The sequence below is a fragment of the Tupaia chinensis genome, unplaced genomic scaffold, assembly GCF_000334495.1.
Source record: "Tupaia chinensis unplaced genomic scaffold, TupChi_1.0 Scaffold144899_1, whole genome shotgun sequence".
In the NCBI taxonomy this organism is placed as follows: Eukaryota; Metazoa; Chordata; class Mammalia; order Scandentia; family Tupaiidae; genus Tupaia; species Tupaia belangeri.
In genome coordinates, this window is record NW_006204759.1 from 954,267 (window position 1) to 970,420 (window position 16,154).

The 16,154-nt window shown below is 53.0% G+C and overlaps 1 protein-coding gene across 12 annotated transcripts in view; it reads left to right on the forward strand.

Moving 5' to 3' along the window:
* RPH3AL (rabphilin 3A like (without C2 domains)) overlaps nucleotides 1-16,154 on the forward strand; it is a 171,638-nt gene that overhangs the window by 49,723 nt on the left and 105,761 nt on the right. For 7 of the 12 annotated variants that reach the window (XM_006167527.3, XM_027767893.1, XM_027767896.1 and 4 more), the window contains exons 1-2: nucleotides 1,796-1,853; nucleotides 12,757-12,851. In XM_006167527.3, the coding sequence (XP_006167589.1) occupies nucleotides 12,775-12,851 (77 nt within the window). In that variant the 5' untranslated portion in view covers nucleotides 1,796-1,853; nucleotides 12,757-12,774. Of the gene's footprint in view, nucleotides 1-1,795; nucleotides 1,854-12,756; nucleotides 12,852-16,154 lie in introns of those variants that run through there. The other 5 variants (XM_014583844.2, XM_006167528.3, XM_027767892.1 and 2 more) reach the window with 1 other exon arrangement.

Below are 16,154 nucleotides of genomic sequence, written 5' to 3' on the forward strand. Positions count from 1 at the left end.
ATGCACTTCCCTGAGAGAGGGAGAGCGAGAAGGGACGTGAGAAAGCACTCCCCATGGGGATGGTCACACAGCAGTCCCTTCTTCGCTCTCCTTTCAGGATTTTGGGCACACACGCACATGCGCCCGGCATGTTTTCCAAGCTGCCAGGTCAGAACTTGACCCGCTCAGTCTGCCGTGTGGGATCCTGCTGCCTTAACCACCAGGCCACAGGCTGGCCCTGGTTCTTCTGCCTAATCTTTCTGGATTCCTTTTCTCTCTGGAAATACTTGGATGCTCCAACGCCCACCTGTTATTTCTGATATTGAGCCTGACCGGACTGCCTCGATGAACCTGTTGACCATTCCTAAAGAGCTGCAGTCTCTTCTAGATTTCCCATGGTCTCGGTTGGTGTAAACTGCCTTGCAGAGTAGGCTGGAGACGGGACAGGTGAACCTGACCTGTGGACAGGCCTGTGCGTGGCTGGGAGGAAGAGGCAGGTCAGGGAGGTGGGGGCGCGCTGTGTGGTCTTAGACGCCAGGCCGTGGAGACTGGGTGTTGTGCTGAGGGCTGTGGTAAGCGCGTGAGGGTTAATGTTTCCCTGAAGGTGTTCTGGATACCCACCATGTTCCGGGTACTCTGCAAGCCCACAGGCCCTGAGACGCATCCCCGAGCTGTGTCTTTATAGAGTCACCGAGGTAGAGACCAACCAGGGTACGGGTGGAATGAAACGCTGAGGGGAGGGACGTAGAATCAGTTCTGAATGGGAGTCGGGTGGGGAGGGACGAGAGGTTTCCCAGAGGGTGGTGCTAGGCATCTGTAGGTAAACAGTATTAGAAAAGGTGTTCCAGGGCGAGCCCAGTGGTCGGGGGAGCTGGATCTCATGTGCCTGACCACGCAGTTCAAATCCTGACCCCAGTGGCTTGGGGAAAAAACCCAGATGCATTTGCCTGTGTGCCCCAAATCCCAAGAAGATGGAGAATCGGGAGAAGGGCTTGCAGTGTGATACCCCAGCAGGAGTGCTCTCTGTCTCCCCGCCTTGCCCGCCCCCGTCTCCCTCCCTCTCTCACTCTAGCTCACATACCCTCTGGCGAATTAAATTTTAGGAAAGGAAGTGTTCCAGATGAAAGGACGTGGGGGACAAGACTGACCAGAACATATTTGTGTCCTAGTGGCTGGAGTGCTCAGATTGCAGGGGGGATGTGGTGGCAGTAGAGACAAGAAGAATAGTTTAAATCAGATCATGAAAGGCCTTGAATGCAGCTTGGCTTTTTTTCTTTTGGCAGTAGGGAGCCATGGAAGGTTGTTGAGGGCTATCCCAAGGCTTGACCTAGGCTGTAAGGAAGACTCTGTCTGTACATGAAGTGCAAGGGTGAGCCCCCGGAGGTCCAAAGGCTGATTAGGAAGCTTTTGCCACAGTCTGGTTGAGAGGGGCAGAATCAGGGCTGGGAGGAGGGAAGAGTCACCCTCAGGAAGCAGATCTGGCAGGGTGCCTGATGACAGGGTGGACTTTCAGGGATGTTTGTCAGGCGCGCACTTCCCTGGGGCTCCGTTTCATCTCCCAAATCCATTCGAGCCCTGCTTTGTGCAGAAGCAGCCCCAGACGCTTTTGAGTGAATGGTTCCTTTGCGTTCCAGACAGGCCTTTGAGGCTCCCTGTCTGCATCTTTCATCCTCCCGGCTCAGCCTGACAGGTGCAGGAAATGTTGCTGTCTGGGCTCACCTTATCTCGCTGCTATCATCATGTTTCCCGTATCATAGTAACAGAGCAGATGTCAGGGCCCGTTGCTAAGGGTTCCCTGGAATATTAATACCCGAGTGTAGAACTGAGGGCTCCTGCAGAGTGTCTTTGAGGCCATGGGAAGCACCAGCGTGGTGGCAAGTATTCTTTTATAATTGTCCTGTTTGTTTTTCTCCCTCCTTTAAACCTTCCTCTCCTCCTCTACCACTATGGTCTGTGCACAGCGGGGTGTCGTGGGATGGCAAACCCCACAGCAGCAAATGTGCAGGCACCCTCCGCTCCCACACCTGGGGCAGACATGACTAACAGATGACAGCGTCCTGTCCCGCGGAGGCTAGATACGGGCCCTGACTCCTTTCCAACGCAGCGTTCTGGGCACCAGCTCAGATCTGGCCCTTGGGACAAAGCCTCTTTTCCTTCTTTTGCAGAAGCCACCTGCAAAGGCTTCAGGCCCTCCCCAGCCCCCTCTCTCCGTGGCGCTTCCCTGGCTCCTGGGTGGGGAGGGGAGCGGGCTTTGCTTGCTTCTTGTGTTTCCTGTTGGCCTGCCTCGTCTGGTCTTCTGACCTTTCCACCCTAAGTGGAAAATCAGACTTCAGATTGTTCTGGGAAGGGGTTGGCCGGACGTTGAGGTCCAGGTTGGGATTTTATTTGCCAGATACCATTTATATCAGTTGTATATTGTCATGATAAGGCTGTGAGACAGCCACACCCGAACTCGGTGGTTGACACCCATCGTAGCGACGGTTCCTGCGTCCGTCCTGGGCTGTTGGGGCAGTCCGGCTGCTATTGGCTGGGCTGTGCATTTGCTCTAAGAGTCATGACTGAGCGGTCAGAAGAAGCCACCTGCTCCTCAGGTGGAGGATGCAGTTGAGTGTCGTCTGTGGCTGCTAGGAGCTGGTATCCTGCACTTGCCGTGTCCTGCGTGTGCCTTTGCGTGTGGGCGTCCCCTCTGAGACACACGGGGTTTACTTAGCCCGTGCCTGCACCTGCCTGCAGCTCTTCTCCCTGGATCTTCGCTCCTCTCACTGTACAGGTGGTCTGTCCTGGGCATCCACACTCATGCCCGGGCTTCCTCTGTCTCCATCACTTAGGGGCCACAGTGTGGCCATGGTCCTGGGGAGTCTCTCGTGGGGTCACATAGGACCTCCTCAAGGCAGACTCCGGACATCCAGATCGGCTGGGCTTACTGCACACCCTCACAGCTCCCCTGTGAACGCTTGAGCGTTCACTCACTTGTGCCCCACTCTGGGGAGTCTGAAGGCGGTCGCATCCGTGGAAGTGTCCCTGAAATAAAACCAAGGAGATAAGAAACGCAGGGGTCTGAAGGTAGGAGGGATAACAGCCCCAGGGGAAAGGCGTGGTGATAAACTGTCCTGTGCTCACTGGGTTGCCGTGGTCCCCTCCCTACAGGGGGAGCCTGGGGGCGGGGTAGGGGGATCCAGCCTCTCTGGGGCAGGTCCTTTTACCCTCTGGAGCTCTTTTTCAAAGCCTGGTATGTGCTAGATACAGCTGTAGGCGGGTAGTTTTTCCATGCTGTGTTATGGCTGCTGTAAGTCTGGGAGGTTGAGGGGGTCAGATAGCAGCTTCCCGGTGTAATAACTGTCCACGCTGCTCTCCGGACTTTATGGAATGTGTCCTTGTCGCACCCTCCCCGTGACCTTGCGGTGGGGGTAGAGGCTCTCCCCCCTTTTCAGAGGAGAACTTTGGGCTGGAGAGATGATACAGGGTCTGCCCTGAGTCACTCGGACCCGCAAGGCTCTAGGGTCTGTGCTCAGGGTAGCAGCTCCGAGCCCAGGAAGTCTGTCAAAGAGGTAGAAGCCTTTTTTAAGTCGATGTGCATGTTTGCAAAGAGGAGGCCATTTTTTAGTGATTAGAGGACTGTATGCATAATTGAAACCAACTAATTGAGATCTACAAATAGGTTCTCCCATCTTTGAATTCTGAGATGGAAAATATAAAATCCCCATTAGGCCAACAGGATACAGCTGTCTGCAGCAGAAGTTTTTTTAAAAAAATTATTTGGTTATTTATTTATTTCTTCCAGGAGAGAGAGAAAGACACATACACACTCACACACACACACACACACACACACAGCACCTTCAAGAGGGTCCTGATACCGTGGTCTGTTGCCAGCCTCAGCCAGCCCTGGCTCGTGGCACAGGTGTGCCTGGCATACTCAGGAAGGTGTCCACACTTAAACTTGGAGCTTTCTCATGTGACATTGTCTCGTGGAGCGTTGTGTTTTATCATTATGCCTCTGTCCGGCTCTTTAGCCGATTTTTTGTGGTGAATAATTCTTTTTTATTTTTTTTCTTTTTTAGAGAGGTTTTGGCTATAGGGCGTGTGTGCTCACCAGAAAGAGAGAGACAGAGAGATAGAAAGCAAGAAATCACCCCCCCCGGGGGGGGATGGCCATGCCGCAATCCCTTCTCCTCCATTCTCCTCTTGGGTGGGCACACACGCACATGCGCTTGGTGTGAGTTTAAGCTGCCAGGTCCGAGACTTGAACCACAGTAGACTACATGGGATTCCAGTGACATAGCCATTACGCTAACTGCTGGTCCCTGTGCTGAATAATTCTATACATGCTTTGGAAAAAGCAGTCATGAGGCCTGCAACTGACAGCTCGGCAAGGCCATGAGCATCCCTGTAGGAAAACTAGCACAAAAAATACTTTTAAGTGTTGCTATAGGTTGTGCTTGCTTGCCAGAGAGTGAGACAGAGAGAGGGAAAGTGAGAAGTCACCCCTGAGAGGGGCGGTGGCCATACTATATTCTTTTCTCCATGTTCTTCATGGGATCCTGGAATGTGTGCACACATGCCTGGTGTGATTTTCAAGCTGCTGGGTCCAGGACTCGAACTGTGCAGTTGATTGTGTAGGATTCAGCTGCCTTAACCTCCATGCCACCTGCTGGCCCCCCAAAATACCTTTTTTTTTTTGGAGAGGTTTTTTGCTATAGGGCGTGTGCACTCACCAGAAAGACATAGAGACAGAAAGTGAGAAATCACCCCCAGGGGGGATGGCCACGCCGCAATCCCTTCTCCTCCATTCTCCTCTTGGGATCTTGGGCACGCACGCACACGCGCCCGGTGTGAGATTAAATCACCAGGTCTGGGACTCGAACCACGGTCGACTACATGGGAGTCCAGCGATACAGCCATTACACCAACTGCTGGTCCCTCCAAAAAATACTTTTTAAAAATGCGCTCACTTTCCCTTTTCGGAATTTACCCTAAGGGTCTCGTCAGAGATGGGCACAGAGCTTTATCTCCCAGGGTATCTAGTTGGATGTTCAACGTAACAGAGCGAAATTAGGAACAGTCTCTGTGCCCCCAAACAAGAAATATTGTTAAATATATTATGCCCAGAATACTAAGCTGTAGTTAGAAATCGTATTTTCAAGAAGTTTTATTTTCTTCAGAAAGGGAGAGAGAGGCAGACACCCCTAGAGGGGTCCCCACACCATAGTCCGCCCCGTCTCAGCCAGCTTGGACTCTGGGCATGCATCGGCACGCTCGGCTAGTGGGTCCAGTTATGTCGCTGCCGCACAGCCATCCGGCTCCCATATTTTTGAAAACTGTGATAGTTAGGAATGGGCGGTGTAATAAGAAAGCGAAGTAAGTCGTATATGTAGTGAAAATCCAATTTTAGGGGCCAGCCATGGCCTGGTGATTAAGGTGGCTGGATCCCACATGGCTGACTGCTCAGTTTGAGTCCCATATTCAGCAACTTGAAAAAAACACCTGGTGTGCATGTATGTGTGTGAGTGCCCAAAATCCTAAAAGGAGGATGGAAGGGAAGGGATTATAGTGTGACTATCCCCCATGGGGGGAGCTTTCTCACTTTCCTTCCTCTCTCCATCTCTCTCTGGTGAGTGCATGTGCTGCTAGCAAAAATAAAATAAAATTGGGGACCGGCTGGTGATGTGATGGTTAAGGGAGCTGGACTCCCACATGGCCGAGTACAGTTCGAGTCCTGGACCTGGTGGCTTACTTTCTCTGTCTGTCTGTCTGTCTCTCTCTCTCTGTCCCTCTTTGGTTAGATTAAAATAATAAATAAATAAAATAAATAGGGGCCAGCAGTTAGCGTAATGGCTATGTCGCTGGACTCCCATGTAGTCGACCACGGTTTGAGTCCTGGACCCGGTGGCTTAAACTCACGCCGGGCGCGTGTGCGTGCATGCCCAAGATCCCTAGAGGAGAATGGAGGAGAAGGGATTGTGACGTGGCCATCCCCCCTGGGGGTGATTTCTCGCTTTCTGTCTCTCTGTCTCTCTCTCTGGTGAGCACACACGCCATATTAGCAAAAACCTCTAAAAAAATAAATGAAGTAAATACAGTTCAATACAATAATTCTTTTAAAAAATTAAAATTTAGAAATAACCCAATTTTATTTCAAATCTGTGTATAAATAGCTAGGAAAAGTTGACCGGTGCCACATTGAAATGCTAAGAGCGTGCGTGTTGGGGGCAGTGTTCTCTTTGTAATGTAATATCCTCTAGTGCCCCGGGAAGGGACGGTGGGCGACTCCATGGAGTTTGCTGTGCTAGGGCCCGTGCCTGCTTGACCAGCACCTAACAGACAGCTTTTGACTTGAGGGAGACAACTGAGTCCCTCTCAGACTGTGTTTGTTTTTACAGATCTGCCTCAGCGAGTTGCCTGGGGCTGATGGACCTCCATCCCCTAGACATTTTAAGCAGCAGTCAGTTGTCACCAGGCAACTGTTGGTCGCCTCCCCACAGGGCCCAACTGAGCCTCTGTGCTGCAGGGTGTTACCACGAGCTCGTGAGCTGCTGTGGCGTGCCAGGCCAGCCGGCAGCAGCCTCTGCTCCTCCGGGTGGCATCAGGAGCCCTTGGCTTCCCAGTGGAGGCCTTGTGGGTGCCCCAGCCCCGGGTGGGCAGTCCGCTCAGTTGTCAGACAGAACTGCCTTGCGGCTGACTGCCCTGCGGGGAATCCAGCCAATGAGTCAACAGGTCACAGGGTGTGGTGGGAGCCGGCCCATCTGCTCTGAGCGGCTGGCCTGCGCCCTGGTTCCTCCTGGTCCGCTAAGGCCAAAGGGCCTTAGCATCTACTTTGCTGCAGGCCCCGGGCTGCCGAGTCAGGGAGCCGCCACCAATTTGAACGGCAGGGCTTTGGAGAACCTCCGCTGGCAGCTTATAAACTGCGCCTCCTCGAGTTGCCCTTCTTCTCCCACTATCTGTCTCAAGGTTGCTCCGTGTGGTGGGGACAGCTGAGCCCGTGGAGGTGCCAGCCACAGCCAGGGTGGCACTGGACTCTCCTGGGTTCTCCTTTCTGTCCTTAACTCAAATCCTGCCCTGGGCAGTGCCCAGCCCAGTCATGGCCCCAGGCCCTGGAGGTGACCTCCTGCCATCTCTTACGGGGCACTTGACCTGGAGTTCAGGGAGAGGGGCAGGGACACAGTGTGCCCTCCTCCATCCCGCCCTGCAGCGAGGCTGGGGTGAGGGCTCAGTCCCCACCTCCCAGGCTGCGGGAGCCCTCAGCTCCCACCACAGGGCTCTGTCCAGTCCCTCGTCTGCCACTCTCGCCTCCCCTGGTCTGCAGGTAGACCCAGGTTTTGGGATTGCACAGAGCAGTCACTCCAGCCTGTCCATCTCACTTCCTTCACACCAGCTGGGGCACTGCGGCCAGGGAAGACAGCTGACTTGTTCTTGGACTTCTGGCAAGTTCGTAGGACAACTGGAGATTCGTGGGCCTTTTGCTTCCCACCTTCCCGACTGCCACAGCAGGTTCCCCTCCGTACGCAGGGCAGGCGGGGCTGTGATGCGGGCAATACTGATTGAGGGTCAGGGGACAGCAGTCAGGTGTCTTTTCTGTCTCCCAACCTCTCATCTGTCGAACGGGAAGAGTTAGGATTAGATGTTGTGGGTGGCCACAGGTTGATGAGTTGTTTCATCTAAAGTTAGAACAAGAATAGACCCCAAATGGGTCAGAGGACGGATAAGTTTTAGCTTGGGTGTTCCCTGGCCAGGACCCCTTCCCACAAATCTGCCCCCCCCCTAACAAGTGTTCTGTAGGAAACAATGGGGTTCATTCCCTAGAGATCCCTTGAGGGTGGGTCTCAGCTAGCAGCTGAGGGACGCACCCCCCCACCTGTGACCCTGCCCTCCCCTGGTGCCCACCACCTGTAAACACCGCTGAGGAGAGAAGGTTTGGGCGTCAGAGCATGGGACCCCTCTTTCTCCCGGCCTGTGCTCCCTACAGCCCCATCTGCTTTTGGTTCAGAAGGTTTTGAAAATGGGGTTCTTCTGTCAAGGAACCCCGAGTTCCCGAGGCTTGCTCCTCTCCTCTGGAGTCCTCTGGTGTATCCCCTCCACACAGCCTCAGCAGGATGGAGAGGAAGGCTCAAGGCTTGTAGCCCGGTCCGCAGCTCCCCCTGCAGGCCAAGGTGGGAGCAGCTGCCTGTGAGGCCATGACCTTGGCCTCCTGGACACCGGTTTACTCAGGACACCGTCTCTTCCTCTTTGTCAGGGAGACCCCCTTCACTTCCATTTCTTGATGCTACCAGAATAGTAAAAAAAGAATAGTCCAAGAAGCAGGGCTACTGAGTTGTGGTATGTTTTAAATGTTTACTTCCAGCAGAGTAGCGCTTTTCACACCCACGCAACTTAGCGTGACTGTGCTATTCACAAGATAACAGCAACTTCAAAACAAAACGAAACACGCCATGGGGCACCAAAGGCTGGGGTGGGTTGTCAGATGAACATGGCATTTTGACCCTGGCTGTGTTTTCCTGGGTTTGTATGTCAGTGTCCTTTGGGAGAAGGTCAGGAGTTTAACTCTGAAAAGGCCTTGGGTGATGGTAGCACCTGAGGCCTTCCCAGTGCTGGGCTGGCCATGGGGTCTCCACACCTGGCTCTTTGGGGCTGGGGTTCGTCCAGGTCCCTTTCCCAGGCTGGCTCACAGACACCGTCACATCCTACCTGAAAGAGCAGAAGCCCTTTGTGCCCGTGGGAAGAGACAAGTGTGGATAAGATCCTGTGTGGGTTAGTTAGTTGCAGCCTGTGTGCTGCCCCCTGCTGGTCGTCACAGAAATGGGTGACCTTGGTCTGGAAGAGCAGATCTCAAAGCATGGTCCAAGGATCTCCCAGGTTCCCTAACAGCTTTCAAGGTGTGCATGAGGGGAAAGTTATTTTCATTGTAAGAAGACTCTTGGTCTCATTCTTTCACAAATGTACAAAAAGTGAAGAGTTCATTAATGTGGTTTCAGATGCCACATTGAAACTCTTCTTAAAGAAACTACCATCAGGGGGCCACATGGTGGTGTAGTGGTAACACATCAGGACCCACATGGGAAGGTCCTGGGTTCAAGTCCTAGGGGCCCCTGTATACAATGGGCTAGCATGTATGTATGCCCCCATCTGGCGAGGCTGAGGGCGGAGAAGCCTGCTGGGGTGCCTTTCTCTAACACTCTGTCTCATGAAGAATTAAATGAATGAATGAACGTTTATAAAAAGAATGACCATCTATTGAGTTTTGGTGCAATAGTAAGGAAAACTATCTTCAATGATCTAGAAAGGCTATTTAAATACTCCTCCCTTTTCCCACTACCGTACACATCTGTATATTGCAGGGGCGGGGGGCCAGGGAGGGGTGTCCTTCATAGACTGTAATGGAACGGCACATCACAGAAGATTGAATGAAAAATCAGAAGGGATCATCCAGCTGTCTTTTGTTAAGGCAGACGTTAAATAAATTTGTACAAATGTAAAACAATGCTATTTGTCTCGCTAGCTGCTTTTGAGGGTTTTTTTTTTTTTTTTTTTTGGTTTGTTTTTTATTGCCAGGGTATGTACACTTGCCAGAGAGAGAGGGGAAGGAAAAGGCACACACACACACACCCCGCCGGGTTTGGTCATGCCACAATCCCTTCTCCTCTTCTCCATCCTGTGTGTATTTGGGCATGCAAGTACACGTATTTGGTGTGCTTTTCAAGCTCCTGGGGCCAGGATTTGAACCACAGTCAGCCATGTGAGATCCAGCTCTCTTAACCATGAGGCCACTGGGAAGGTTCTATTTTTGCTTTGAAAATACATATTTTTGGGAACCAGCAGTTAGCGTAATGGCTATGTCGCTGGACTCCCACGTAGTCGACCGTGGTTCGTGTCCCGGACCCGGTGGCTTAAAACTCACGCCAGGCACGTGTGCGTGCGTGCCCAAGATCCCGAGAGGAGAATGGAGGAGAAGGGATTGTGGCGTGACCATCCCCCCTGGGGGGTGATTTCTCGCTTTCTGTCTCTATGTCTCTCTCTGTCTGTCTGGCGAGCGCACGCGCCCTACAGTGAAAATCTCTCCAAAAAAAAAATACATATTTTTCATAAATTATGTGAACATCTAATGATCTTTTTTAATATAATTTTTATAAGAATTTTTAATTTTTAATAAAAATGTTTTATCAGTTTTAATTTTCAAATACTGTAAATATACTTTGGAGTCCTTAAGAATTTTTGAGAGGACCAGAAGGTGGCATGGTGGTCAAGCCACTGGACTCCCAAACTGCCAACTGCAGTTTGAGTCCTGGACCTGGCGGCTTGCTTTCTTACATTCTCTCTCTCTAGTGTGTGCACATGCCCTAGAGCAAATTTGAAATAATAATAATAATACAACTAAATAAATCTTTACAACAGTTTATTTTACAATAGCTTAATTTACATATCATCACATTTAAATAAAAAAAAATAGTTTCTGCTGTGGGTGTGCTCACCGGAGAGAGACAGGAAGAGAGGGAAAGTGAGAAATCACCCCCCAGAGGGAATGGCCATGCCACCATCCTTTCTCCTCCACTCTTCTCTTGGGATTTAGGGCAGGCACACATGCACGCACACTCACATGCCCAGAGTATTTTTCCAAGCTGCCAGGTCCAGGACTTGAACCATGCACTCGGCCATGTGGGATCCAGCCACCTTAGCCACCAAGTCACCTGTGACCCAAAGTTATACTTTTAAAAACTACAATGAAGTGGTTTTAGTATATTCACATGATTGTGTAATCATTGCCACTGTTTAACTCCGAAACATTCTCATCACCCCCCAAAAAGACCCTGAACCGCATTCCTCCTCCTCTCCCAGTCTCTGACGACCACTAAATCTACTCTCTGTTTTAGACCTGCTTATTCTGGACATTTCATATAAATGAAATGATACAATATGTGGTCTTTGAATAGCTTTTTTCATTTAGCATAACATTTTCAAGATTCCTCTGGTTTATAGCAGATGCCAACACCTTGTTCCTTTTTATGGCCCAGTAATACTCTGCTCTGTGGGATATGCAAATTTTATCCACTTGTCAGTTAATGGATAATTCGGTTGTTTCTACTTTTGACTGTTTTAAATAATACCGCTATGAACGATGCACGCAAGTCTTTGTGTGAACATATGTTTTCAGTACTCGTAAGCTTATTTATCTCTTCCATGAACAAATGAGACAGAGAAGAAAGACAGAAAAACAGCACTCCCAGCATGGGTTTGATGCTGGGATCCACACCCAGCTTCAGCCAGCCCTGGGTCACGGCACATGCATGCCTGTGGAGTTTCTGGGTCATAAGGTTACTCTCTATCATGTCTGAGGAAGTGTCAGATTTCCAACCTCTCTCTATATATTTTTAGAGAATTTTTGCTGTAGGGCATGTGGGCTCGCCAGAGAGATGGAGAGACAGAAAACAAGAAATCATCTCCTAGGGGGATGACCGTGTTGCAATCCCTTCTTCATTCCCCTCTCAAGATTTTGGGCTCACATGCACATGTGCCCCGCGTGAATTTCAAGCCACCGGGTCCGGGACTCAAACCACAGCTTGCCATGTAGGAGTCCAGCAATGTAACTATTTTACTATCTGCTAGTCCCCAACCTTGATATTTAAAAAAATTATTTATTAATTTACATTCATGCACTGCACATCAATACAGTATACAGAATGAGATTTTCTGAGACTACGTCCTATATTGGCTCAGTCAAGGATATTACCATACATGTCATCATCGACGACAACCTCCGTATTTTTTAAGAGGGCAAAGAGGTCACTGGCCTCGGTGGGGTTAGACCAGGCGAGTGTGGCTGACGCAGTATAGCCCCTCGTCCTTGCTCTGGGATTGAGGTAGTCTCAAACTCATCTCTCACTCTCTTCCCCTCCTCTCTGTTCCCCAACACACTCACTCGCTCGCTCGCCGACACGCTCCCTGCAGAGTGCACGAGCAGCACCCTCAGGATACACGACTGGGGTTGGTCCTCTCATAGACGTCGAGGGGAAAGCCTGCCGAGCTAGCGGCTCTGTTCAACCCTCAGGAAGTTCCGCAGCAGGTCTCCTCCCTGCCGGATTCCTAGGGTGCCACTTATATCACAGTCCCTCGCTTGTTGCCCCGTGGAGTTGTCCCAGTGGCGGTCCTGGCCACCGGGCTGCCCTCTGCCCCCTGCTCCCCTGCTCCGGCCTACACTGTATGAACCTCATGGGGGAGCAGAGCCTAGGCCCAGAGGTGGAGTCGGTCCGTCTGCTTCTCTCTCCTCTGACACCAGGCAGAGGTGTCTCCCTGTGCTTGTTCAAGGGCCACCACTCTGGGCCCCCCAGTTTGGGAGCAGCATAGGGTTTTCCCAGCTGTCTAGCTGTACACTCCTGGGCCCGGCCCCTACTGCTAGGCTACGTGCTCAGTGCAGCAGGAGCTGAGTGGGGAAGGGGCAGGGACTGGACGGCTGCCGGGCCTGCCAGCCGACTTGGAAATGACTAAGCGTGCTCCTCTTCTCTTCCTGATTCTATCCTTTGGTGTCCTGCTAGCCTCGTCCACTCTTGTCACTTAGCCACGTGATCCACCTGGTCCCCCTTCCCAGAATGATGAGTCTTTTGAAAAGGAGATTTGAGGGCAACACCTTTTTGCTGGAGGAGTGATTCTGGCGGTGAGATTCCAGGCCCCGGCAGGAGATGATATCTGCAGATTGCTGGTACCAGAGTGCCCATGTCTGTGCCTGAGTTCAGAGGGCAGCTGTCTGCACCCTGCACCCCCACCAGTGACGCCCTGTCTCTCTCTCCTCAGATGTGACTCCTGCGAGCCATGGCTGACACCATCTTTGGCAGTGGCAATGACCAGTGGGTCTGTCCCAACGATCGGCAGCTTGCCCTACGAGCCAAGTGAGTATGCCCTAGGCCCTGCCAGGACCTCCCTTCCCGGGCTGTCCCTGTTTCCCTCTGTTCTTGGACAAGACCCATATGCTCAGGGACCCCTGAGAAGTTTGGAGAGAGGCTCCTGTGAATGCGCCCGGCACTCCAGGCCCGAGCTGGGGCTTCGCGGCTGGCTTCTCACTTAGCCACTATGCGGAATTGGTCTCCATTTCTCAGACGGGGTAGGGGAGGCTGTGCACCCTTGTTTGTGTCACTTAGTGAGTGAGTGGCAGGGCCGGGGCCTCACTTGGGTCTGCCCAACTCCCAAGCTTCGTTCTTCCCGGTGTGACAGGCTCAGGGGGCCAGACCACCTCGTCTGCCTTCTCTCATCTGCCTCCAAGCCCCAAGTCCGCAGGCCCTTTAGGCGGGGCACCTTTGACCTCAGGATGCCCACTTCAGCGTGAAGTGGCTGGCACCGTCAGGACAGAGCCGAGAAGCGCCGAAAGGGGAAAGAACTGCCCCGGGTGGAAACACGCAGCCAGCCCCCAATTCTCCTAGGTCTCTTCTGTGCTACCCAGGGCTTCTCTGGTCCTCGGTACTAGTCTGCCACCTTTGAGGTCCCCGTTCTCCTGTATCTTCCACCTGGTGACCCCTCAGCTCTGGTTAGGTCTGGCCGTCTCCACCCACTGCCCACTGTGGCTGGGGATGGGAAGGGGGGCTCTCAGATGCCCCTCCTGCTGGCCAGTCCCCTCCCACCCCTCCAAGGGGTTGGGGGTCCCTGGAGTCTGCTGAGTCCAACAGTGCCCCTTCATCCATCAAGCTGTGCCGGTTACTGGAGCCAACATTTCCCGAAAGGGACTAAGTTCAAGGAATTTACAATGAGATGTTTTAGGCCTGCAGGGGACAGAGCTGAAACATCAAAGGGGGATAGGAAAATTAATCTGAAACGCCCAGAGGAGTGGAGCCATGCATGATTTGCAGGAATCCTCGCACCACGCTTAGCTTGTCCCCTCTGCCCGATGGCTTGCTCCTCCAGCCCCCACCAGCCCCAGCCGGGGAGGGACCAGAGATGAAATCAGTCCGTCTGCCTCTCTGTCCTCTGACACCAGGCAGAGGCGTCTCCCTGCACTTGTACAAGGGTCTGGCAGGACCACCGAGCCCGCTAGTGCTCCCTTCGGTCCGCTCTGACCTTGTCTGTTGCTCTGCAGCAGCCAGAAGTTCTTGTAGCTCTTTTTAGAAGAGCGGGTGCTTTTATCTCCTTCCCCGGGCCGTACGCCCTGCAAGGCCTCTGCTCCGTAAAGCAGAGTACCTCCAACTCCTGGCTGCAGGGAGCTGTGCCCCTGGGCCCTTCGGGAAGCCTGGAGATCTTCCTGTCCCAGCTACATCTCGGGGCTCCCCGAACCCCGGCCACCAGCCATCAGATGTTTCCAAAGCCCTACTATGTGCCAGGTTGTCCAGCAGCAGGCAGGACCCACACAGGCCCCTTCTTACAGCACAGAGGGAGAGAGAGAAGTGAACATTATGCAAATATTACCCGCGCACAGCTGCTCGGATGGTGGTAACAGGCCAGGGCCCTCGCTTAGACTGAGCACCACGAGAGGTTTCCTGACAGGGTGATGGGAATGTGGGAGAGGAGCATCCAGGCAGAGGAGCAGCATGTGCGAAGGTCCTGAGGCAGGAGGAGCATGGCAAGTGGAGGGCCTGACGTGAGGCCAGTGTGGCTTGAAAGCAGAGAGTAAGAGGATGCATGGCATGGGAGGAAGACGGGGAGGTGGGCAGGGGCCGGACAGAGCAGGACCTGGTCCTTCAGAGACTCACATTCTGGAGAGGGAGACGGGGAGTGCACGTGGCCTCGTAATGACATATGCTCAGGTCTTACAGAAACTCCGAGAATCGGCTTTTGACTTGTTTTGGAGGAGATCAAGGAGAAGCCTTCTGTGAAGGTCACGTCTAAACAAAGTCTTAAAGGAGTAGGGGACCAGCAGGTAGTGTGGTGGTTAAGGCACTGGACTCTCATATAGCTGAGAGTGGTTCGAATCCCAAACCCAGTGGCTTGAAAATCAGGCCAACTGTGTGTGCACGCCCAACATATCCCAAGAGGAGAAGGGATTGCAGCATGGCCATCCCCTTTGGGGATTGCATCCAATGACAAAAACATAAAAGAAAGGAGTAGGTGTGAGCAGGTATAAGAGAGTTTAGGGATAGGCACAGGTGTCCCAGGTGGAGGGTCTGGCATGAGCAGAGGCCTGGAGGTGGCCCACTCCCCTAGAACACGCTCTCCTAGAGCACAGGGAACTGGGAGCAGCAGCTGAGAGCAGGCGAGCGGAGGGCGAGGTGCCGTCCAGGGACCTGCAGATGGTGCCATGTCTCGGGTGCGGGGTGCCCTGGGGCTGAGAGCTCTTTCTGTCTCGCTGCCTGGGCTGTGGAGAGGGGACCCTGCAGGGCAGCCTTATCCTTAGGGACAGCCATGACTGTAAGTGGGAGTTAGGGCCTGACCCGGCCACAAGGTCCAAGGAGGACATAAATTGTTGGGGCTTGGTGGGTGATCGGGGGAGGCAGGCAAGCTGGCGTGGAGGGGACCCTGGGGAAGCCTGGAATATCCTCCTAGGCAGAGCGGTCACAGCTGCTGGACGCGACCTCCTCCTGCCAGGTGGGGCCTCTGGGTCAGTCTCACAGCCCACCTTCAGGGCCCACCCTGCCTGCCTTTAACTGTCTAGCGGCTCTCCACACCCGTCCTCCTCTGGGAGGCAGGGAGGCAGGGAGGCCTGCCTTCAGGGTGACTGAGGCCCAGGGATGTCCACGCCCTGGGCTGGTGCTGGGCCCAAAGCAAGCTTGGCGGGAAGTTGCTGGTGCTGCTGTCGCTGCTGCTGTGCCCTCCCTTCTGTTCCTGGACTTTTCCTTTCCCCTGTTAGCTGGGGACGAGTGATGAGGGATCCCCTGAGCATGGAGGCCCTGGTTTGCAATGTACTTAGATAGGGCAAAGCAGTGGGAAAGGGTGGTGGGAACATTGTTTTCTGGGCCTGAAACCCCAGAGTCTGTCCAGCTCACAGAGGAAAGGCTGGGGCGGGCAGCTCCAAGGACTGTCTCTTCTAGCCTTCCCACTGCTCCATTCTTGCCTTCCCTATTTCCATGAGAACTTAGAAAAGGGTTGGTCTAGAGCAATGCCCTTTTTTACATTGGAGAAATGAGCAATCGGGGGTGGGGGGGGCAGCAGGTGGTGTGGTAGTTAAGGGCACTGGATTCTCAATCATAGTTCGAGTCCCAGACCTGGCAGCTTGCTTTTTCACTTTCCCTCTCTCTCTCTCTCTCACTCTGTCCCTTTCTAGTCAAATT